The sequence below is a fragment of the Sminthopsis crassicaudata genome, chromosome 2 (assembly GCF_048593235.1).
Source record: "Sminthopsis crassicaudata isolate SCR6 chromosome 2, ASM4859323v1, whole genome shotgun sequence".
NCBI lineage: Eukaryota > Metazoa > Chordata > Mammalia > Dasyuromorphia > Dasyuridae > Sminthopsis > Sminthopsis crassicaudata.
The window spans coordinates 615884941-615910214 of NC_133618.1; the positions used below are offsets into that span (position 1 = coordinate 615884941).

The 25274-nt window shown below is 34.8% G+C and overlaps 1 protein-coding gene across 1 annotated transcript in view; it reads left to right on the top strand.

The window, feature by feature from the left end:
- The window catches only part of FRMPD2 (FERM and PDZ domain containing 2), a 298804-nt gene that overhangs the window by 106794 nt on the left and 166736 nt on the right, over positions 1–25274 (top strand). The window contains 4 exon segments of the mRNA XM_074296140.1: positions 5324–5471; positions 9605–9819; positions 11154–11252; positions 13227–13555. Of these exon segments, the coding sequence (XP_074152241.1) occupies positions 5324–5471; positions 9605–9819; positions 11154–11252; positions 13227–13555 (791 nt within the window).

Genomic DNA, 25274 nt, shown 5'->3' on the forward strand with positions numbered 1-25274 from the left:
TTTGACAGTATATATTCATGGGTAATTTTTTTTTACAACATTATCCCTTGTATTCACTTTTCCAAATTTTCCCCTCCCTCCCTCTACTCCCCCCCCCCAGATAACAGGCAATCCCATACATTTTACATGTGTTACAGTATATCCTAGATACAATATATGTGTGTAAACCAAATTTCTTGTTGCACGTTAAGTATTGGATTCCGAAGGTATAAGTAACCTGGGCAGATAGACAGTAGTGCTAACAATTTACATTCACTTCCCAGTGTTCCTTCTCTGGGTGTAGTTGTTTCTGTCCATCATTGATCAGCTGGAAGTGAGTTGGATCTTCTTTATGTTGAAGATTTCCACTTCCATCAGAATACATCCTCATACAGTATTGTTGTTGAAGTGTACAATGATCTTCTGGTTCTGCTCATTTCACTCAGCATCAGTTCATGTAAGTCTCACTGTTAGATAAGTATATCCAGAATATAGGCAAAGACAAGAGAAGGCAGTTTTGAAAGAGAAAACTAGTCCCTGGAGGATCAGGAAAGGCTTAATGTAGAACATGACTCCTGAAGCTTAAAAGAAATAGGAGATTTCAAAATCCAGAGGTTAGGATAGTGAGCACTCCAGGCCCGGAAGATTGCTGATACAAAGACACAGAAATGGAGCTAGATGGTTCTGTTGGAGGGATAGCAAGTGAGCCATTAATGTTGATCCATAGATGCCATGAATGAGATGAATGTGTGAGAATACTGTGAAGACAGGGAAGAGCCAGGATGTGACGCGCTTTGAATATCTTACTTTGATCCTAAAGGTAATAAGGAAACACCATAATCTATTAAGGGGGGGGGGGGGAAGAGGGTAACATACTGAAATCTATGTTTAGGGAAGTCATTTTGTTGCTTATGTGGAGGAGGAATTGAGCTGGGAAAAGATTTGGAACAGGGAGACCAAAGTGGAGGTTACTACAATAATCCATGTGAAAGGTGATGAGGGTCTGAGCAAAGGTAGTGGCTGTGACAGTGGAAAAAGGGGAATGTAAATGAGAGGTGTGGTGAAAGTAGAAACTATAAGATTTTGGAAATGATTTAATATGTAAGGTGTGTGTGTGTGTGTGTGTGTGTGTGTGTGTGTGTGTGTGTGTGGATAAGGTGATGTTGAGGTTACTGGAAGTAACCTAGATTAATAGAAGTATGCTGTTGCTCTTAACAATAATTGTTGGCATCCTTACCCAGAGATTGAGGGGACTGAGTGTTGAATCATAAAGTAGTATATTCACTTGTTGTTGTTGTTGTTGTTTGCTTGCATTTTGCTTTCTTTCTCATTTTTTTCCTTTTTGATCTGATTTTTCTTGTGCACCATGATAAATATGGAAATATATATAGAAGAATGGCACATGTTTAACATATTGGATTACTTGCCATCTAGGGGAGTGGTGGGAGGAAGAAAGGGAGAAAAAAATTGGAACACAAGGTTTTGCAAGGTGGATGTTGAAATTTATCTATGCATATGTTTTGAAAATAAAAAGGTCTACAAGAGATCATTATATACTTCAACAACAATACTATATGATGATTAATTCTGATGGACATGGCCCTCTTCAACAATGAGGTGAACCAAATCAGTTCCATTTGTTCAATAATGAATAGAACCAGCTACACCCAGCGAAAGGACTCTGGGAAATGAGTGTGAACCACTATATAGAATTCCCAATCCCTCTATTTTTGTCTGCCTGCATTTTTGATTTCCTTCACAGACTAAATGTACACTATTTCAAAGTCTGATTCTTCTTGTGCAGCAAAATAACTGTATGGACATGTATACATATATTGTGTTTAACATATTCAACCTGCCATCTGGGGGAGGGGGGTAGGAGGAAGGAGGGGGAAAGTTGGAACAGAAGGTTTTGCAATTGTCAATGCTGAAAAATTGCCCATACATATATCTTGTAAATAAAAAGCTATAATAAAAAAAGGAAAATAAGGTCTAATAAAAAATAGAAAAAAAAAGATTCAGACACAATTGAAAAAACAAATAAACAATAATTGCTGGAATACCAGCAATTAAGAGATTATTAGTTACTGCTCTAGTCCTCAGTTCTTTATCAATAAAATAGTGGTAATATCCTATGTCCTACCTCTCTTCCTATGTTGCTACCTGGGACAAATTTCTGGCTGCCACGCTCTGACACATGACAATAACTGGGGTGTTGGGAAGAACAATAGTTTTAGGGAAGAAAGAGAATGTCTTATGCTTTGAACATGTTGAATTTGATGATATTCAGGTGGTTGTTTCAGTTTAACTCTAGGCTTGGAGCTGAGGAAGGATATATAGTTCTGGGAGTTATTTGCATAGAGTCAGACAATTAACAGACATTAAGTGCTCATGAGAGATGATATTGAATCTGTGAGAGCTGATGAAGTCACCAAGTGAGAGAAGGAAGAGGCCTGAAAGACTTAAAAGAAGAGAACTCAGAACGCAGCCTTGGGATGCACCGATAGTAGAAATGAAGAATTAGCAAAGGAGACTGTTCAGTGGTAGGAGAAGAAACGTGAACTGAGCTATGAAAACTCAAGGGGAGTTGAGTAAGAGAAGAGTAAACAGGAGTGTCAAATGTTGTGGAGAAGTTCAGAAGGACCAGTACTGAAAATGCCATCAGTTTTAGCAATACAGAGGGACTGGAAGCCAGATGGCAAAGGATTGAGAAGAGAATGGGAGAAGAGGAATTGGAGTCTCCAAGTGTAACTGACTTTTCCAGGAAGTAAAAAACTGAAAAAGGGAGGAGAGATATAGAATAATAGCTAGCAAAGATAGCTTGATGAGAGAAAAAAAAAAAGATAACCTATAGCTTGCCTTATAAAGGAGTACTCCATGGAAAAGGACTCTTCTAATGATCTATGAACTTGAGGTTGACAGTTGAATAAAAGAAGAAAGGAAAGAGTATATTTAAACACTTGCTATGTGCAAGAGCTTTATAATTATTATTTCATCTGAGCATCGCAACAGTTCTGGGAAGTAGGGGCTATTATTATGCTCATTTTACAATTGAGTAAACAGGCAAACTGTGCTCTGGGTGTCTGAGCCTGGATTTGAATTTGGGACTTTTTCAATCCAGGCCCAGAACTCTATAAACTATACCACCTACAAACTAATAACCATTTCCCCCTTGAAAGGTAGTATACAGTAGCAGAAAGAACAATGAATTTATAAGTCAAAAAATCTGGGTTTAAGTTCTGACTCTTCTCTTTTACATTTATCAAGTTATTTGTCGAAAGGTCTCTAGTTTCTTCATCTATAAAATGGATATAAGATTCATCTATAAAATGGAGGTTTGGATGAAATAGCCCAAAGTCCTTTCATGTTCTATAAAAGAATTAAAATTGCAGAATGTTAAATCTGATATTGACAAAAGCATAAATCATACCACTACTTCAAACTATTTACAATTTGGTCAAAAGGGAAAAGAAAAGATATATAGCTTAACAATATAATAACTCATTTTCTTTGTGCCCCTTTTCAAGCTTTTTTTTTAAATAGCTGTGTACTTCTTAAATGTTGTTGCTGTTATTTTTCTATAACCCAAATAGTTGTTATTGTTTTGATTTTGCTCTTTTCTTTGCCTCGCTTTCATTGTCTTCCTCTAATTCTTTGTCATTTTCACATTTGTCACTTTATTGTGCACTAGTATCCATTACATTGATATACTGCAATATAATCAATTAGTCTTTAATTGCTGGACATGCAGGCTGATTCTATTTTAGTCTTTTACGTATAAAACTGCTGTGAATATTTTTGTATGGAGTTATTTTTCTTTCTGTTCACTTCCTCTCTCTCTCTTGCTTTTTGATCACAATCTTAGGGTCTAATCCTGTTCATAGAATCACTAACTGAAAAGGGAATGATCAGTTTTATAACTTTATAACTATTGCTTTCAATAAAGATTGTCTTCAAGCAATTCTCCACCAGTAGAATAATATTGTGACTGTTTCCCTACAAATCTACCAACATAGGATTTCAGTAATTTTAAATAATATTTTCCAATTTAATAGATATAATATCCCAAAGATGTTTTACTTGCATTTATTTTATCATCAAAGTATCCAAATGATTTTCCAACTTATTATTTATCACTTACATCTTTTCTTTTAAGAAATATATGTTTATAGCTTTTGCCCTTTATTCATTGAAGTTTGGATGGTACTCATGAATTTGTTTTAGTTTCTGATAGATTCTGGATGTCAGATTTACACCAGCTATAGTTGCTTCAAAAGGCAACATGGACAGTGGATAGAAAGCTTCACTCTGAGCTGAGAAGATCTGAACTCAACTCATGTTTTCTGGTTGTGAGATCTTGACCAGTCAACATTATGAGAAATTCTTTGAGATTGAGTTGCAGAGAAGGTGCTGACCTGCACTGGAAGAGGGAGCTCTTCATATCCATGAAGTCCAAAGTTTTCTCTCTATCCCCATCCTATTTACTGAATGTGTTTTCCCCAAATTCATCTCTTCATTCTTTTTTGGGTTCATTGCTTTTTGTAAGGGATTCTTTGGTATAGTGGAAAGAATCAGATGAGCAGTATTTGAATCCTGGTTTTTTAACTTTCTACCTGGAAGTCGTTTTACTGCTCTATTCCTCAGTTTCTTTATCAGTAAAATGGTGGTAATATCCTATGTCCTACCCCTCTTCCCATATTGTTAATGGGCACAAATTTCTGGCTGCCACACTTTATTTATATAAACATATATAACATATAAATGTATATGTAACATAATCTATATAAATATAATCTTAATATAAACATAATCTATAAATTTATTTTTTCATCCATTCAACTAATATTAAGTGCTTCTCATATGCAGAGTACTGTGTTAAGCATTGAAGAAGTACAAAATTTAGATGAGAAAAGGTTTCTGTTCTAAGAATTTAGTCTATTAAGGGAATAGGTCATGCAGATAACCATAATATATATAGTAAAAGATTTGACATGATGTATGCATTAAAGAAGCACAGAACAAGATGAAAATCTGATTGACTGACAGTTATTTATTCCCATTAAGAATTCATATAGTCATTTTTGGTCTCAGTCCCCTTTTGTGAGACTTGTTGCAGTTTCCTAATTAATTGAACCTGGCCAAAAAAATCTTTCTAGGTGTAATTTCTATAGTCAGACACCTTTAGTGCTGAATCAGGAAAAGTAAGTAGGGAAATTTAATTTGGAGTCTAAGCAGTTTCTCATCCAGAAGATTACAAAAGGGAGAAGCAGAATTTCTTAGGGATGGGAAAAACTCATTCTCTCTGTATGATATGTAAATTGCATTTATTCTTCTATCCTTGCAGGTTGCAAGGCTGGTTTTAGAAAGGAGAGACCAGAGACCAGCAGAGCAGTGTCCATCTGCTGATGACAGAAAGAATGATGAATGTGTTGCTGTTTCCTTAGCAACAACCTTGCCTGACAACCCTGAGAGCTGCGCCTTGGTGACAGATGGTGAGAGGAGAGGGAATCGAGTGTTACTATTGTCATATTGTCCTCGTGTAGTGTTGAAACAGGGAACTAAAAAAAGGATGTAAAAATGGTTTCTATAGGTGTTAAAGAGAAAACAGAATGATGTTGATAATGAACCAAGTATTTTCCCTGATGGGATAGAAGGTACGTTAATTAAGCATATTTCTGAAAAGGGTAAGATGCCAAAAATGCTCACAAGTCAGGATTTTGTTTTTTTAACATGTCCCAGAAATTGGGGTTTGACTTTGGCTAGATTTGTGTGAAAATCTTTGAGATCAAGATTGGATTTGGAGAGTGAGGCCATTTTCCATCTTGAAGTACTTCAGAGGTGCTTTGATTGGTCAAGCCTTTCATCTCTAAGGGTCATGAACGTGATGCTGCAGTTTAGGTGAATATGGTACTTAAGGAGATTTACTCCATCTAAAAATAAGAACAACAAACCCCTTTCCCCAGGCAATTTGTTTTGGAGTAACAGACATATCTCCTCACTCCTTAGCTCAATGCCCTCTGCTGATGAATTTGTTTTGCCCCAAGGGAACACTAAATTTCATGGCCAGCCATGATTTGATGCTAAGCTGTTTTAAATCTTATTATAGTGGTTTTGTTCACCCAGTTCTCCAAAAGATCTGTTGTAAATAACAGATTTCAGAATTCAGAAATATTCTTTCAGAGCAGAAATATTCTTTACCACATTCCTAGGAAGTAGTCATTCAATCTTTGCCTTTAAGACCCTCAGTGATGGAAAAATACTATTAATTGAGGCAGTCCATTCTACTCCTATGCCTTAATATGTGGTTTTGATGAGTTGTGGAAACATTTTAGCTTCTGGCAACATATTCTGATGATGAGAATCTTAGAATGATCCATTCACAGCTTACACACAGTTGGTTTTTGTTTGTTGGGTTTCTTTTGTTTGTTATTGTTATTGTTATTATTTGTTTTGTTTTGGTAATTTCTCTGAAATAGTCCCTCATTTCTCCTTTGATACTGCCGCCATCTTAGTACAGGTCCTTATCTCCTTCCTCCTGAACTACTGCAATAACTTGTTGGTTGATTCACTCATCTCAGTTCTCTCCTCAATGAAGGGCATTCTCTATACAGCTGACAAACTGATTGTCCTTAAGCATAGGTCTGGTCGTATCTTCTTAATTATAAGGTCAAAATAAAATCCTCTGTTAGACTTTTAAAACCTCCATAACTTGGCCCCTTCTTCCTTCCTGGTCTTCCATTTTACTCCCTCCATGACACTGGTCTCATTGCTGTTCCTCACGTACTGTATTCTAGTTTCTCACTATGCTTTCTTACTGGCTATGGCCCCTGCCTGGAATTCTCTCCCTTCTAACCTTCGGCTTCTCCTAGCTTCTCTAGTTTCTTTCATGTCTCAGCCATACATCCTGCAAGAAGTCTTTCTCTGTCCTCCTCAATTGTAATGCCTTCCTTCTAAGATTAGCTTTAATTTATTTAATTTTTAAAATATTTTAATATTTAATTTTAATATTTAAAATATTTTATAAAATATAATAATGCTGATTTTTATGTAGTCCTTATTATGTGCCAGGTATTGGGCTAAGTTACAGTTTACAGTTATCTCATCTGATCCTCACAACAACCCTGGGGAGATGGATGCTATTCTTACCCCCAATCTACAGATGAAAAAACTGAGATAAAGAGAAGTTGTGACATGCTCAGGGTCACACATCTAGGAAATGTCTGAGGCTAGATTTGAACTCTGATCTTTCTCAGGCCTCTGAGTCTAGTAGAATAATGCTCTCCAATGGAGCCTCTACTAGCTGCCCAAACATTATCTTGTTTACACCTGCTTGCTTACAAGTCTCTCCCCTCTTTGCCTTTCTTTGTATGTTTGATTGACTGACTAGTTGGAAAGGCAATGTCTTAGAGTGGATACATTATTGGACACTGAGAGAAGACTAGGATTTCAATTCTGCCTCTTATATCTATTAGCTGTGTAACTAAAGGCAAATCATTTAATATCTCTGAATCTTAGTTTCTTCATCTATAAGATGGACACAGTACTTGTTTTCTTTCGTTCTATGTCACAGGATTATTATCAAGCTCAAATGAGATACATAAGGCAGTCTGTCAATAAGCATTTATTAAACACTTAATATCTCCATCCTCAAGGAGCTCATGATCTAAAGGAGTTCAATAGCTTCTATTTTTGTTATGATCAATAAGATAATTAAGAAAATGTTCATGACCTTAAACTGAAAACCAGTTCTCCATACATTATTTTCTTCACATTATAACTAATTTACCATCTGGGGCAAGAAAAGATAAAAACACATTTTTCATATGTCTAATATCACCTTAACAGTTTACTAATCATAGAAGAGAAAAAAAAGTCAGTCAATTTTTTCACTGTGATATTGTTTCTAGTAAAATGCTTTAAAAAAAGACTGATCCCTTGACATTTCTATTAGAGAAAAGATAAAAATGGTTTAAAAATTTATTAAGTTATTAAACCATTAAAATCCTTTAAAATGGCTTTCAGCCAAAGTACAGAGAGGGTCTGTGGGTTTTTTTTTTAGTTTGAAAAATTTCAACAAGCATCATATGACATAGTCGATTAGTTTAAGCAGGTACTTGAGTCATACAAAGCTTATGTTTTAGACAAGATGCAAAATGGGCCCAAATGTAAATTGTGGATTAGAGTGATTGAACTAAAGAGTGAAAGTATAAAAATTACTTAACACAGAAGCTAAGTAAAGAAATATAAACAAACTCTCAACAAGTATATACTAATGAAATTCTCCAGAATGGATGCACATAAGTTATTCGCTATAATGACCCCTTCAGGAAGATATAATTAATCAAATCCTGAAAACTGCCCTTCTTTCTTGATAACATTTTATATTAGATTCCTACTCTGCAAATGAGCCATAGTGCATTTGCCTGATCCTCATTGAAGTATCCATAACTATAAAGTTTAATGCCTTCCAGTCTGTGTTCAAAGTGTGGATAGAAGGAATAATATCTAGGACACATGGTCATGTGGCTGTTAAATATCAGAGCAGCTCAGCACTCCCTACTTTCTCAAAAAGTCGTCAGGTATTTTAGTTTCCTTACCTGTAAAGTAGGGGTAATAATCGTCTGCCTATCCAGTTTGGGCTGTCCTAAGAGGAGTATTCATAAACCTTAAGTCCCTCTAGAATATTAAGTTAAGATCATGATAGCATCATACTAGACCTAATGGGGGAAACTAGGAGATAATCCATTCCCATCCCTTCATTTATTGATGAAGAAAAGAAGTTAAATGATTTGCATAGTTACCCAGGGGTAAGTGGCTTAGCAGGGATTTGAACAGAAGTCCTCTGACCTCAAATTCAGAACTTCTTCCAGTGTAGGACCACCACCACCACCACCATCATCTCCATTAGTCTCTCTTTGTGCTGCCTCTGATCCTGCAGGGGAAAACTTTGGTTTCACTGCCAGGCCATCTTACTTTCTGGTATGGTTTTGAACATATGATGTCCAAAGGTAACTTGTTATGTTTTAAGTTTAAGTCCACATAGAAGAAAAAAGTAAGGAGTCCAGCAATTATCCAGAAAATTTGGAAGGTAATTCTAATTTTTAGAAATAATTCTCTTCTGATTTGAATGCTTTAAATTATTTGGCTCAAGCCTATGAACTTTTGTTTCACGAGAGCTTTGTAGGCTCTAAGGGTAGGTATGGGGCGAAAAGTTAATGTCAAAGACTGAAGTTGAGTGTGTATGCATGAGTGAAGTTTTGCACTCATGTATATAATTTTAGGGAAAAATGGAAAAGTACAAAACTGAACTTGAAATCGTGAAAATTTGGGGGCAGCTAGGTGGCGCAGTGGATAGAGCACCAGCCTTGAATTCAGGAGGACCTGAGTTCAAATCTGGTCTCAGACACTTAACACTCCTAGCTGTGTGACCCTGGGCAAGTCACTTAACCCCAGCCTCAGGGAAAAGAAAAAGAAATTGTGAAAATTTGCTTTGCATTTTTGGGGACTATATGTAAAGTTTGGAACTGATTTCTTGGGCAGTTTCCATTTTGCTTTTATCACTGGGGAAACAGTTCCAATGCTGAAGTCTACTGAGGAATTTCTTTATTGACTTCTCATCAAACAGATAACACATTTGAGGTCACTCTGAAGAAGAACTCCAGTGGTCTGGGATTCAGCTTCCTACAGATGGCAAGGGAGAGCTCAGATCATCTTAGAGGTTATGTCCTGAGGATTAAGAGGCTGTTTCCAGGGCATCCAGCTGAGGAGAATGGGGAAATTGCGGTTGGTGATATTATCCTGGCTGTGAATGGAAAGTCTATAGAAGGCCTCTCTTACCAGGTATTGGAGCTTATCAAATGATGCTCCTCATGGTAGAATATAATTAAGGTCAAGTTGAATTTCATCAGGCTCACTGCTCTGAAATAGTTTTCTATCTGAAGGTTACAGGTGGAGAAATCATCTTTGACTGTAAGGATAGAACAGTTATGCAGAATAATTGTCTGCATTTAATTTCCTATTTCACAGCTTTGGAAATGGGCAACACTGGGTTAGTATTGATCATAATTTACTTAATTATCACGCCAGAGACAAAATTCTGATCTGTGTACTTGATTTATGCCCTTTAGCGTATGCAATGGGAATTGTTACTTTGGAGGACATATTATATATGACTTGACTGCCAAACACAATAAAATAGCTATCTATTTCATCTTCAACTTCATTGATTGGCCAATTCCAGGGAACTCTAGAATCAATTTCTTTCATTCCTGGGCAATTTAAAAGGAGGCAAATTTAAACTACTATAATGGTTTATCTGTAGATTTCTCATTAACCTCGGAATATAGTGTATTTTTTTTTGTATATAACATAGTCATCTGGAGAATATGGGAAATGATTTGATTCAAATGCACATGTAGGAAGCCTGGTCTTTCCATGGCATTGTTTCATTTATTTACATAAAGCATTTTGTCTCTGAGGTCCTTAATGTAGCTCATATTCAGTTGTTAAAATGGAAAAATTATAAATGGAAAAGAAAGGAAACAATAAAAAGAAAAAAATTCATCTTGGTTCAAATATAGGCCAAGTACTTAAAATGAATTAGATTTGAAAAGAAAATGTTGAAAATTATATTGACTACAGATTATCTTGAAGTTTTATGCAAAACAGGAATGTATGTGTGTGTGTGGTGGGAATGCTATGGGGCCAAGCAATATTATAAGAGGAAAGGCAGGAGTGTTAGAGCAAATCTAATAACCAAATTTCTGAAAATAATATGTAAATAGATACTGTTCAGTTTAATTTTCATTATCAATATTTTCTCTATCAAGTCCAGACAATCCACAAAATAGAAAATCAAACCTCTTCATGTTTGCCAGTTTCTGAGGTATAAATGCTCTTACTGAAGAGTTGGCAGGTGTGGAAGAAGAGCAGGATAGGGGCAACATGTAGCTTGACGCTTGACCGGATAAATGGCATAGCACAATGGAAATAATTAGGAATTGGAGTCACAACAACGCCCATTAAATAACCTGTATGACTGTCCAAGTCACTTAATCTCTAAGTCCTCAATCACTCATGTATAAAACAAAAAAATTGACCAAGATGATTTACTAACCCTAAATCTGTGACTTACCTGCCTAATTGTTGGGAATAATCATGTCTTTGGATTTTAGGAAGTCCTTCACCTCCTGAGAGGCGCTCCTGAAATCGTTACTTTGCATCTTTGCAGACCACTTAAAGGTACACTGCCTGAAATAGAGCAGGACTTGCTGGTAAGATGAGAGCTATTTGTTTAGATCCAATTGTTCTGATGTGGAAATTCAAATGCATATTTCAGGCACATTTGTTACCACAGTTGTATATGCAGGGAAAGGATTCAACAGCAAATTTCTTGCTAGAATACTAGTGAAACCTTCCTCCCCCATCTTATAAATGTAAGGTTTCTGTTAAAAAGACACTTGTATTTTTGTCTTTCCATTCATGTTCTCCTTCTGTTCCTTCCATTCCCTTAGGCAATTCTCTTTTTGAAGCTATTTCAATATCTGAGTCATCTAGAACAAGACTCTGCTGTATGTCCCCAACTTATCTTTACTTTTTTTATTAGTAACTATATAGAGTAGAAGGGTGGGATTTTTAAAGGAGGAAGCAAAAGAACCACAAAAGAGGCGATTCACCCATTAAAATGAGTATACATATTTATTAAGAGAGATTAAAATGGCAAAAACTTCTTATCCTTTATATTAGATGAGGCATCATCATCATCAAAAGCATTTATCAGTTATGTACCATTTGGTCAATAGCAGTTATTGTTGTGCTGACATATAGAGGTGCGTTGAGAAATATTAATTTTCAATTGGAGAATTTATTAAAGTCGACTTTGGCCGTATGGGATTCAAGGAGATAGAAGTCTTGCATGAGATCTCCGCTGCTAATGTTATGCAGGAGGGAAGGAGACAAGGGTCTTAAGGAGTGCAAAGGTTTGAGATTGCTGGGTCATTTTAAGTTTTCAAGCCCAGTTTTCCTGGGGCTGTGGTTGTAACATTATTTGTCACCTTCTATGTGTCAGGTACTGTGCTAAACAATAGGAGTCAAAGAAAGATGAAAGACAATCCTTTTTCTCAGGGAACTTATAGTTTAATGGTATAATACTATGCTAGCAAAAACAAACAAATAATTAAACCATAGACCATAGCTATTCTTTCAGAACTTTATAGTTTGTGAGATAATTATCTAAGTGATTTAGAGAAAACAGAAAGAAAATGAAATAATATAATCTCTCAAAAGTTCTAGATATGGGAGATATGAAAGACGGAAGAAAGGAAAAAAGAAAGGAGAGAGGGGAATAGGAAAAAAGAAAAAGATGAAGGAGGGAAGCTAGGAAGAAAGAAAGAAGGGACTAGGAAAGAAGAAAAGAAAAAAGAGAGGGCAGTGAGGAAAGGAGGAATGAGAGGGGAGAGAGAAAAAGAACAAAGGAATGACAGAAGGAAGAAGGAAGAAAGAAAAAAGGAATGAAGAAGGGAAGGAATAAATAAGCCATTTATTAAATGCTTACAATGTGCCAAAATGAGACAGTCTTTACTTTTTAATTGTTCATGTTCTAATTGGAAGACAATAGCTTAAGAATGACCTAGTCTTCCTTTAGCTCCAACTAAAGGGTAGATGTGAAGACCAAGGATTACTTAAGAGTACAACAGCAGATCAGATGGCAATGCCTAAGTTTTTGAAGGTCAGCCCCAAAGTATGGCAAATGATCAGTTGTTCATAGGGCACAATAATAGGGCCTATAATAAAACTTGGTGATTCTCCATCTTATTAGAAGGATTATAGTTCATGACTCTGAAAATCAATTATCACCTACCACTATTGAGTTATATTTGAGCTGATAAAAACACGTTTGGAGCTTATTGAGGAGGAAATGAAAATTGTGGGAAGATGAGAAGACTGAATAGAAGTTACAAATGAGTTCCAGGAGTAGCGAATGATAGAAATTATGAAGAAGAAAAGATAGAGCCAAAAATAAAACTCTAGGAGACATGATGAATAGAAGGATGGGACAGAATAAATGAAGAATGATTAGAGAGCTGAGAAGGAACATCCAAAAATGGAAAGTGACTCTGTTTTATCTAGATTTTTAAAAACAAGGGATTTGATATAGTGAAGAATATGAATCAGTAAATATTTCATAGAAATTTGCCCAGAGAAAGTGATAGGTTCAGATTTTAATTCCTTTTAAAAAATCCTAACAGACATCAGCGTCCTCTCCAGACAAAGAATTTACCAGGGCTAAAAGCCTTACTCCAGAACACAGGAGCAGCTTGAATCTGGGTAATAATGAGAGAGACAGTTCCTTACTGGAATCAGAGGAAGATGTGGATTCTAAGACAGTATCTTTCCATAAAGCCACTGATGAGGAAGAATGGAACTCTGATGAAGGTGAAGAGAGACCTTGGGGTACATTATTAACTCATTCATGGAATCATCATCAAGAAACTACTGTTCCTGAAATGGTTTCCTCTTTAGAAGAAGATGTAAGACAAAACTGCTCCTCAGTTTCTGATGTAAGGACACCAGAAAGGTAAGAATAGACTTTCAGGTGTTTTGTGTATTGGATAAATGTCTTTATTGGAATCAATAGTCAACATTAACTGCATATGTGACCTTCAACAAATCACCTTTCCACTCAAGATTTCAGTTTCTTTATCTTGGGAATAAAGGAGACTGGTGCTAGATTGTTTCCAAATTTAATCTTTCATTATATTGTACTGTGTAAACCGCTGCTGGATTGTAAGGTACATAAGGATAGGCACTGGGTTTTATTTATGGAATACCTACAGTATGCTTAATGCTCTGTTAGATGCTTCAAGGAATGCAAGAGAAGTGCAAAAGGTAAGTCCTGTCCTCAAGAGGCTTACAGTTTACTTGAGATGATAAGATAATGCAACCAAAAATTGTCAGTATTTCATTAATTGGTTGAGATTCACAGATGTCAAAAAAGGTATATTTTCAGTCATTATATAGTCTCTCCCATTTGCTGTTCTCCTATCTCCCATTCCCAGAATTCTTTCCCTCCTTATCTTTATCTCTTGTCTTGCTTCAAATTCCAGCTAAAATCACATTATCTGCAAGAAGTTTTTTCTGATCTTTCTTAAAGTTAGTGCCTTCCTTTTGTTGATTATTTCCAAATTATCCTATAATATCTTGTTTGTATATAGATATTTATACATTGCTTCTTCTTATTAGACTGTAAACTCTTTGAAAGAAGGGACTATTTTTTGACTCTATATCCCTAGAACCTAGCATAGTGCTTGATGTTGGAGGGGGTAAGTATGTGGCCCAGAGGACTGATTTTGTATTGAGCACATAAATACTTAATAAAAATTTGTTGACTTGACTTGACTAAATTAGGATTGATATTCTTAGTCGAATGAAAGTCTAAGAAGCAGGTGTTCTAAATATCTTTAAGGAATTTTTATATATCTATATTCCCAATCCTTTTAAAATTATTTATTTTTAATTTGTGAAAGAAAACATGTATTTCCATAACTGTAAAATAATAAAAGATGATTGCCTATGAAACTTTAAATCTATCATGTACAACTTGGTGTTCCTTTTGAATATATAATAAATTTGTTATACAAATTTCTTCCCTTTTTCTCTTCTTTCTCCACCATGGAGATGGCAACCATTAGACACAAATATGCATATATATGTAAAATCATTCTGTACATATTTCTATTTATCAGATTTTTTTCCCCTCTGGATACAAATAGCAACTTCCCTCATATCTTTTGTAGTTAATTTGGGTATTTATGATAGTGAAAATGAGCTATTCATTCAAAACTGTTCTCAAAATAGTATTGCTATAACTGTATACAGCATTCTCTTGTTTCTCCTCATTTTGTTTCTCATTATTTCACACAAGTCTAGCCATGTTTTTCTAAGATCATTTAACTCATCATTTCTTAGAGCACAGTGTTCTACTAATATGATGTCATTTCTGATCTGTATTTTTAAGTCAGAACACTTGTTCTTAAAAAACATGACAAAATATTGGTTCATCTAAACTCTTATCTTTTTAATTTCATTGAACGTTATGTATATGTGCTTATTTGCAAAAAAAAAAAAAAAAAAAAAAAGAAGTAGGGTTGTTAGTTTTCTAGTTTGTTGTTGTTGTTGCTTAGGATCTGTGATTTCATTTGCAATTCATACAAGCAACTGGTTTGTAACCTCTCATCTCCCACTATTACCTAAGGGAGGTAATAAGAGTAACTTGTTACTTGACCAGAATCCCAAAGCCAGCAGGTCTCATAGATAAAACATAAATGCAGGTCTTCCTGACTCCAAAGCTAGGTCTTTTTATTCATTATTGTACACGATTGCTCTCCTAAACTTGCCTTCATGAAAATGTTTCAAAGCAATTGAATTGAATTAAAAAAAATAATTTATGTTAAAATCTCCATGGTTGAAAGAGGGAGAGAGAGACAGAGAGAGAGAGAGAGAGAGAGAGAGAGAGAGAGAGAGAGAGACAGAGAGAGAGAGAGAGAGACAGAGAGAGAGAGAGAGAGAGAGAGAGAGAGACCAAGACAGAGAGACAGAGAGAGAGAGAGAGAGAGAGACAGAGAGAGAGAGAGAGAGAGAGAGGGAGAGACAGAGAGAGAGAGAGAGAGAGAGAGAAGAAAGAATAAAAGAAAAAAAGAAGTAAGGAAGGAAAGAAAGAAGGAAGGGAAGGAAAGAGAAAAGAAGAAAAAAGGAAGGAAGGAGAAAGATATGAATGAGGTGAGGAAGGAAGAAAGGAAGAAAATAAGGAAGGAATGAGAGAGGGAAAGAAGGAAGGAAGGAAGAGACTTCTTAAAGGAAGTTTCAATTTAAATCAATGGGTTCTTAATTTTTGTGAATCCTGGACCACTCTGGCAATCTAGAGAAATCTATTGATTGACCCTTTTGCAGAAGAATATTTTATTGTCTACGTTCTTAATAAAAGGAAATGCTAAAATTCACTTAGAGTCTATTAAAAATAAAGAAGTAATAATTTTCCCATCCAGGTTCTCAAACTGCCTGATATCTATTCATTGCCTCTCTGCCAAGTCTGTAGTCTATTTTAAGAACTCCCGAATACATAAATCTATAAAAGTTATGAACAATACAGGCCAGCAGCATGATTCAGTAGCAGAAGGAGTTGTACCATAGCACCAGGACTTTGCACAAGTCCCTGAACTGAAAGGATTCTACTGGACATTTTAAATGTATTAAAGGGTCAGGGACCTAGATACTGCCCTAGTTGTCTCAGCCATGGCCAGGAGGGGGCAGCAGATTGCTAACTGAGGCAAGGTCCCACTGATGGCAATTGCCCTGGATGGAAGGGGTGAGAGCTAAATGGAGAGAAAATCCATGATCTGAAGCCTCAAGGAATTACTGACTCTGTCCTTGCTAGAACTTCTTTGATAAATGGCTGAAGCCCAGCCTTGGAGTGATTTGGGGTATCAAAAATCCCAGAAAAAAATAAATAAGGGGTAACTCACTCAGAGAATACTGAGCTTGTAAACTTCTTGAGGGCAGTTGAATTTTTGATTTTCTCACAGCCAATGCCTGAAGAGTTAGTGAGGCATTATGGGTAGCCTGTCTAGCTGAATGTATTACATATATATATATATGTATATATATAATGCATGTGTTATAATATTATGCATTATGTTTTCTTATATATAAATTATATATTACATACTGATATACAATATATTCTCATATGTATCCACATACACACATTATGATATAAATTGTATATTCCACATGTAATATGTAATATCTCAATGTATGCTTATATCTATATCTATACATATGTATGCCTGATAACTATTTCAATACAATTATTTTTCTCTGGTCATCATATTTATTTTTATCTGGTGCATTTAACAGCATTATCTGAAAAAAGATCCATAGGTTTTTAACAGACTGCCCAAGGGATCCATGATACAAAGAAGGTGGAGAACTCATACTCTAACACTATTAGCTTATAGGTGAATTGCTGATATACCTAGGTCTGGATCAAAAAAAAAATAAAACAAACAAAAAAACTGAAATCTATAAAGCTCAGCATCATTCTTTCACACAATAGGCAATTAAGGGCAATTGAACTGAATTGAATTGAATTTGTGGTTCCTGTTAAATTCTCAGCCTTGTATTTACCTTGCCATCTGGGGATAGCCAATAATTGACAGAGAGATGGAAGTTTCATGTGAGAGATAAATTATTCAGGTTCTAATTAAAGATGTTTATCTACATCTGTGATTGTTATTAATCATTGGTATAGTCATCAGTGTAAATGGTTCCTGGAAATTATGTCAAAAGTGAATCAACCCTAAATTAGATTATATATTCCCAGAGGAAATTTGGGGATTGTGTTCCTGACCAAGAGCTTATTATGACATCAATTGTAGATACGATGAAAGTTTGTTCAAAAAGCAAAACATAGCAAGTTGGATCATGACTCTCACCTGTTTGTAAAATGTCAGTAGTTCACAATGGCTTGGAGACTAAAATTCTAGCTTTCCAACATGACATGCATTGCCCTCTGGGATATGTCCCTGACTTATTCTTTTAAGTCACCACTACTCTTTTTAATGGAAGCTGGTGATTTAGCCAAAGTTTAATGCACTGCTGGCCTTTTCCTATATCTATATCTATATCTATATCTATATCTATATCTATATCTATATCTATATCTATATCTATATCTATATTTATATCATCTATATCTATATCTATATCATCTATATCTATATCTATATCTATATCATCTATATCTATATCTATATCTATATCATCTATATCTATATCATCTATATCTATATCTATATCTATATCTATATCATCTATATCTATATCTATATCTATATCTATATCTATATCTATATCATCTATATCTATATCTATATCTATATCTATATCATCTATATCTATATCTATATCTATATCATCTATATCTATATCTATATCTATATCATCTATATCTATATCTATATCTATATCATCTATATCTATATCTATATCATCTATATCTATATCATCTATATCTATATCTATATCTATATCATCTATATCTATATCTATATCTATATCTATATCTATATCTATATCTATATCATCTATATCTATATCTATATCTATATCTATATCATCTATATCTATATCATCTATATCTATATCTATATCTATATCATCTATATCTATATCTATATATATATCTATATCTATATCATCTATATCTATATCATCTATATCTATATCTATATCTATATCTATATCTATATCTATATCTATATCATCTATATCTATATCTATATCTATATCTATATCTATATCTATATCATCTATATCTATATCTATATCTATATCATCTATATCTATATCTATATCTATATCTATATCATCTATATCTATATCTATATCTATATCTATATCTATTCCTATATTCTATTTCTAGTATTATAATATCTAGTATATAATATTTCTAGTATATTTCTATATCTAGTAGTGAAAATAACATTGCATCTGTTAGCTCTTATTCTGATTGAGCCTTTGGATTCAGCTGGGCTGATCAATAGACAATTTACCCTGCTATTGGTCATGTTTCTTGTATATGCCTCCTTCTTCTGATACAGCCACCACACAGTGATGCAAGTCCTCATTGTCTCATACTGGGGTTATTGATATATTTTTGATTGGTCTTCCTGCCTGAAGTAACTTACCGGTGTAGTTCATGTTCCACTTAGTTGTTAAATTAATCTTGCTAAAACACAGATTTGACCATGTCTTCCCTAGAAAATCAATAAACTTCATTGGTTTCTTATTAAGTCTAGGATCAAATATAAAATCCTCTGTTTCACATTGAAAGCCTTTCCAATCTGGCACCCTCTTACTTTTCCAATTTTCTTACCCTTGCTCCTTTTACATACGCCTTGATCCAGTGACATTGACTTGCTTGTTATTCCTTACACAGGATATTCCATCTCTAGATGGAATAACTGGCTTTCCCCCCTATGCCTGAGGTTCTCTTCCTGCTCATTTCTCTCTTCGCTGAGTTCCTTGAAATCCAAACAGAAAAATCCCTTTTTCTACAAGGAAATGGGATCCCCTATAATCTTAGTGCCTTCCCTCCAATATTATCTCCAATTTATTCTGTATATAGATTTTTGAAATACGATTGTTTTCATCTTGTCTTGTCAATTTGACTCAGTTCTTGAGGAAAGGAAGAGATAAACAAGCATTTATTAAGTACCTCCTATGTGTCAGGCATTATACTAAGCATTTTACAAATATTAATTTATTTGATCCTTACAACAATCTATGGAAGTAGGTGCTATAAGTGTTATATCTATTTTTCAGATAAGGAAACAGAAACAGAGAGTCACAAGATCATTATTCTAGGTTCAGGGCTCTATCTACTGTACCACCTAGCTGTTCTCCTTTAGAGTAGGAATCATGAGGGTTTTTTGTTTTGTTTTGTTGGTATTTCTGGTGTTTTATCCCATTCCTGGAGGCAAAGTGGATTTATTGTAAAGGCTCATTAAATTAATGGGTTATAAAGTGCACGTATATTTCTAAAAAAAATTAAGAATTCATGATTTTATTGGTCAAATTGCTCCTTCCTGCAATATATATCAAAAATCTTAATTCCTTAATAATTTTCATGAATGAAAGAAAGAATTTAGCATCTAGTGAACAACAAAGTGGTAATGAATTTTGGAATATAACTAGATCAAGCTATGGATAATTGAATACATAACATATATATAATATCTAAGGAATCCAATTAGCACATAATTGTTATCACACCCATACTTGAACCCTTGAACATCTTGAACATACTTGAACGTCTGTGCTGAATCATCAGTTAATCAAACAACATTTATTAAGTACCAAACATATACAAAGCAATGGAGGGAAAGTTACAAAGGCAGTTAGGTTTAGAGCCTCATCACTTTTATGAGCAATTTCAAACTTCTCTGGTTGGCAATTCAAGACCTTAAGAACCTGTTTTCAACTTATCTTTCCAGGAATATTAGTTATTACTCTCTTCCATTGTTGCTGTTCCTCAAACATAGTATTCCATTTCTTGACCTTGAGCCTTTGCATGAAGTGTATCTGATATCTAGAATGTGTCCATCTTCACTCCTGTTTCTTAGAAACCTCAGTGCAAGTGCTACCTCCTACACAAAGCCTTTCTCCTCATTTTTTTCCATTTATTAATGCCCTTCCCCAACATGAACTTCTATTTATTTGGTATAGATTTTATATGTCTTTTATGCTATCTTTTAGATGGATTATAAATTTGTTGTGGGCAGGGACCATTCTATATCTAACTTTGTATCTCCAGCACTTAGCATAATGCCTGGCACATAGTAAGTACTTAATAAAAACTTAATGATTGATTAATCAGCTCTTCTTGAACTCCTCAATAGCCTCCTGGGTAGTTTGTTTGTTTGTTTCTAGTCGCTTTACTCTCAAATCCACCCTCCATAGAAGTATAAAAATAATTTTTCTTAATACTGGTTTGACCAGTTCACTTGTCTGCTAAAGAATCTCTATTGCTTCCTGAATTTTTAAGACTAATAACAGACTCTTTGCCTGTCATTTAAAGTATATAATTACCTTTACAAATTTATTTCACCTTCATGTACTCAATCACCCATAAAAAACAGTGATTCTGTGTTCTCAAATTATATTTATCTATTTACATGTCTTAGGATGTATGCTCCTTGAGGGAAGAAACTATTATTTTTGGAATCTTAACACTTACTATAATATTTTGAAATCAATAATATGTAATTTTAAAATAATAATAAATTAATAATTCTTCTTTATTGAATATAGTGTCAAATAGTCTTATCTTCTTGAAATTTTTTCTTAAAAATCTATTAAACAGAATTTTTCCACCCACAGAAAGAAAAATAAAAACAGAACATATAACAAAAATGTTTGGTAAAACAAGATATATTATCCTGTTGTCCACATCCAAAAATGTATGTCTTATTTTCCGTATGAAGTTCATCATTTCTCTGTTATGAGATGAATAACATTTTTATTTTCAGGACTCTGGAATTGTAATTGATCATTGTACTGATAAAAAGATCTTAAGTCCTTTAAAGATGTTCCTTTTACGGAAGATAACCAAGAAATTTCAACTTAATTTCTCTCTCCAAGAATGCCCTTAAAATAAGAACTACCTCCTACCCAGCTTTAAGAGAACAATTACAGTGAAGAAGAACATCCCAAACCCATTCAGTTTTTAGCTTTTCTTCTGAATTCTCCATTGGTCTGGAGCTAGATGGTAGAGAATTTTTTTTTTATTTCCTTAGTAGCATTTTATTTTCCCCCAAGTTACATGTCAAGAAGAATTTTACTATTCATTTTTTTTATAATATTATCCCTTGTATTCATTTTTCCAAATTATCCCCCCCTCCCTCCATTCACTCCCCCCGATGACAGGCAATCCCATACATTTTACATGTGTTACAATATAGTCTAGATACAATACATGTGTGTGAATATCATTTTCTTGTTGCACAATAAACATTAGAATCCGAAGGTACATGCAACCTGGGCAGACAGATCTTAGTGCTAACAATTTACATTCACTTCCCAGTGTTTCTTCTCTGGATGTAGCTATAGATGGTAGAGAATTTTTAAAAAATGCTGATTAATCAGTCATGTAGGGGTGGGTCAAGCAAACTGTTCCATCACTAAAGGACCCAGCAGATCCCCTATGGTTGATACCAAAGCATTCTGCCACATTAATACTTAGATCTCATTCTGTTTCCTCCATAGAGGTTTTCTAGACATCACCTTGGACCCTCAGCATAATGTGTCTTTTGCTTTAGAGACCATCACACGATTCAGGAGATTTTCTAACTCATTTGGTTTATTGCCAACTTGAGGAAATCACTGCTTGAGACGAAGAATCCTGAAATGAATTCTTCATCACAAGCACAAATTTCAGGAAATTAAAGAAGGAAAGTTTTATGGAAAAGTAGAAGAAAAGCAAAATAAAATCCACAGTAGAACTCATGGAAAATAAGAGACAGCCTCCAAAGAGCAGCGCTTCTCCCAAAGGCTTTTATAGTCTCAGTCATTGAGACATGTTCCCCATGGGTGTTCCCAGATGGTGTGTTGCCAAGCACAACTCTTCCCATAATGCTCCCTAGTGCCCATCGGGCTACTTCAGGCAATGCTTTGGGCATGGCTTCCCTAGTGCTGCTACTCAGTATCACCCAAGAGGAGCCATTAGATAGAATTTCTTATAATAGATGCTCCTGTTGTTTCCTCCTGGTACAATTTGCGATGCTTCCTCCCAACAAGTGGTGCCAGGTGTTGCTATCAGGCAAGGCTAAACTGCCTAAAAGAGCATAGAAATCACTGTCAACACCATCTTTCTCATCCTCTTCCTCCTCATAACCAGCATTTGATAGCACTTCAATAGCTTTTCAACCATTATTTCTTTTTTTTTTTTAATTTTTTTTATTCATTTTTCCAAATTATCCCCTCCCTCCCTCTACTCCCTCTCCTTGATGACAGGCAATCCCATACATTTTACATGTGTTACAATATAACCCAGATACAATATATGTGTGTAAATACCATTTTCTTGTTGCACATTAATTATTAGCTTCCGAAGTCAACCATTATTTCAACAACTCTAGGAAGTAGGTGCTATTGTCATCTCCATTTTGCAGATGAGGAAACTGAGGCAAGCAGAAATTAAGTAACTCAGGGTCACACAGCTAGTAGGTGTCTGAAGTAAGACTTGAACTCATCTTCCTGAACCTAAGTCTATCCCTCTCTCCACTGCACTTCAGTGAGATCTTTTGAACAGTTCCAGTTGTTAGGAAATTCATCCTAAGCAAGCTGACATCTGACTCCTTATGGCTTGTACCTGTGTCTCCAGTTTCACTCTCCAAAGCCAAGCTAAACAAGTACAATCTTTCTCCCTGGCAGAATTCATATACTTTAGGGTAGCTAACATATCCTCCCCATGTGTTCTCTTTACCAGCCAAAACATCCCTAGTTCCTCTATTGTATCCTATGGCATGGCACAGAGAGGACTCCTTCCCTACTCCTTCAACCTCTTCTCCTTTCTGGTTGGAGGCTTGGTGGATGGAACACTGAGGTCTTCCCAAAGCTTTCCTTTATGGAAGGCAGGATCTGGACCTTCTAGCTCACTCTCTACTTGCCTTATGTATATTTGCTTGGTTTGAACTCCATAGATGCTCCCCATGTTGTGTACCTCTTGGTGTCAACTCATCCCTTTCCAAGTTCCTTTTATGTGTTGGCTTTTCCACTTAAATTTTGAGCTTTATTTATATCCTTAGCACAGCACTTAATAAATATTTATTAAATTGGATTGATTTGGGAGTTTGTAGGAATATAGGAAGAAGTAGATAAAGAGAAATATTAATGACGCTGAAGAAAATGAAACAATTTATGGATCTGTTTTGTTAGGAGATGGGAGGTTATGATGTCAATGGTACAAAATTTATTTTTGGCAATGAGGGAAGACCTTTTTTTCAAGACAGGAGGAATCTGTGAAAAAGACTGTTGAAAAGATGGAGTGGTTGTGATGGAGAGGGAAGAGTGTGTGTAATGGTTTCAGCATTCTTAGTAGGACATGATGCTGTCTGCTCAAAGGAAGGGCAAGGATAGGTTGGGAGTAGGAATTTTAAAGAAGTAGAGAACATTTTTTGTTCTTTAGTCTTTCACTCATCAATTACTTTCTGATTTTGAAAGGGAACAAGTTATAAAAGTCCAGCTTGAAAGGCTGTATGTGGAAATAGGGACATAAAGACAGAGAAGCTTTGATTATTCTATATAAAAGTTATTAAGATATTAATTTTTTTCTTTTTAAACATAAGATGTGTGACTCTTTTTTTCCTATTATGTTTCACTTTTCCAACTCACTGTTTGGTGATATCAAATGGGGATTTACCATGGAATGAATAAATCAAGACAAAAAGAAGCCGTAATGTGAATTAACATCATGTTACATAAACACACACACACACAGGTTGGGGCTCTAAAAATTAGAAGGCCTTGCTTTAAATCTTGACTAACACTTGTGTGATCATGGGAAAGTCACAATTTTCTTGGTCCTCCGTTTCCTCATATATAAGTTGAGGAATTTGATCTAGACAGACTTGAAAAGTCTTTCCAACTTGAAGTCTATGGATAAGACAGTGGTGAATAAATGGAATGGTGAAATATGATATAATTTAAAAACTTTTCTGTACTCAAAAATACACAAAGCCCTCAAACCAAGCATTTTCATATACATAGAACACATACATAGATGCATAGGATTGTATCTAAAAGCACAAATCTCAATGTTGAACTCATTACTGTTTTTTTTTTCCCTAAAAGTACATTATGAATTCCACAGTTTAAATTGTTCTGCTTATCCTTGCTTCTGAACTTCCTTCTGTTTTCTTCTCTGAATTCTTAGAAAAAATTGAGATTGCTGCGAGTTAACTTCTCAACTTCACCATTCCTCCTCTGTAAAATGAAATGTTGAACCTCATAATCTCTACAATCCTTTCTACTTCTAAATCTGTATACCTAATTATTTAATTCTGAGTAGCTTTAATAAATATCTATCTCAATCACTTCGATCGATGGGATCAGATAAAATACTTTGGACATCTATGGAGGGTAGAAAGTTATGTCTATATATCCTATGATTGATAAAATTGTTTTCCAAAGCTTTTCTAACCCTATAGACTTAACCTTCCCATACAAAGAGGAGAGCAAATGACTAACAATCACTTGGGCTAAGAGTTTTGTATTTTTAAAATTATTTTCCTCACTGCTTTAATATTTTAAGGAACTACAATTTCATTAATATGGGTACCCATTCAACTGACACAGAATATAGCTCTTTCGCTGACTTAGTAGTAAGAATTGCTGTGACAAAAAAAAAATCATCACCCTATGTTCAAATTGGTGATGAACCTATTCAAACTTGGCTAGGTTGGCTAAGTGGATCTTTGGACAACAGACAGAGATAACAGCTTGCTCATCATTTCTTATTGCACAATAATATTCCAATACATTCATATATCACAGCTTGTGATATATTAACCAATTGATGGGCTTATCTTAAATGTCCAGTATTTTGCCACCATGAAAAGAGCTGTTATAAATATTTTTTTGCACATAAAGGTTCTTTTCCCATTTTTATTATCTCTTTGGTATACAGAACTAGTGGTGCTGTTGCTGAATCAAAGGAAATATACAATTTGGTTGCC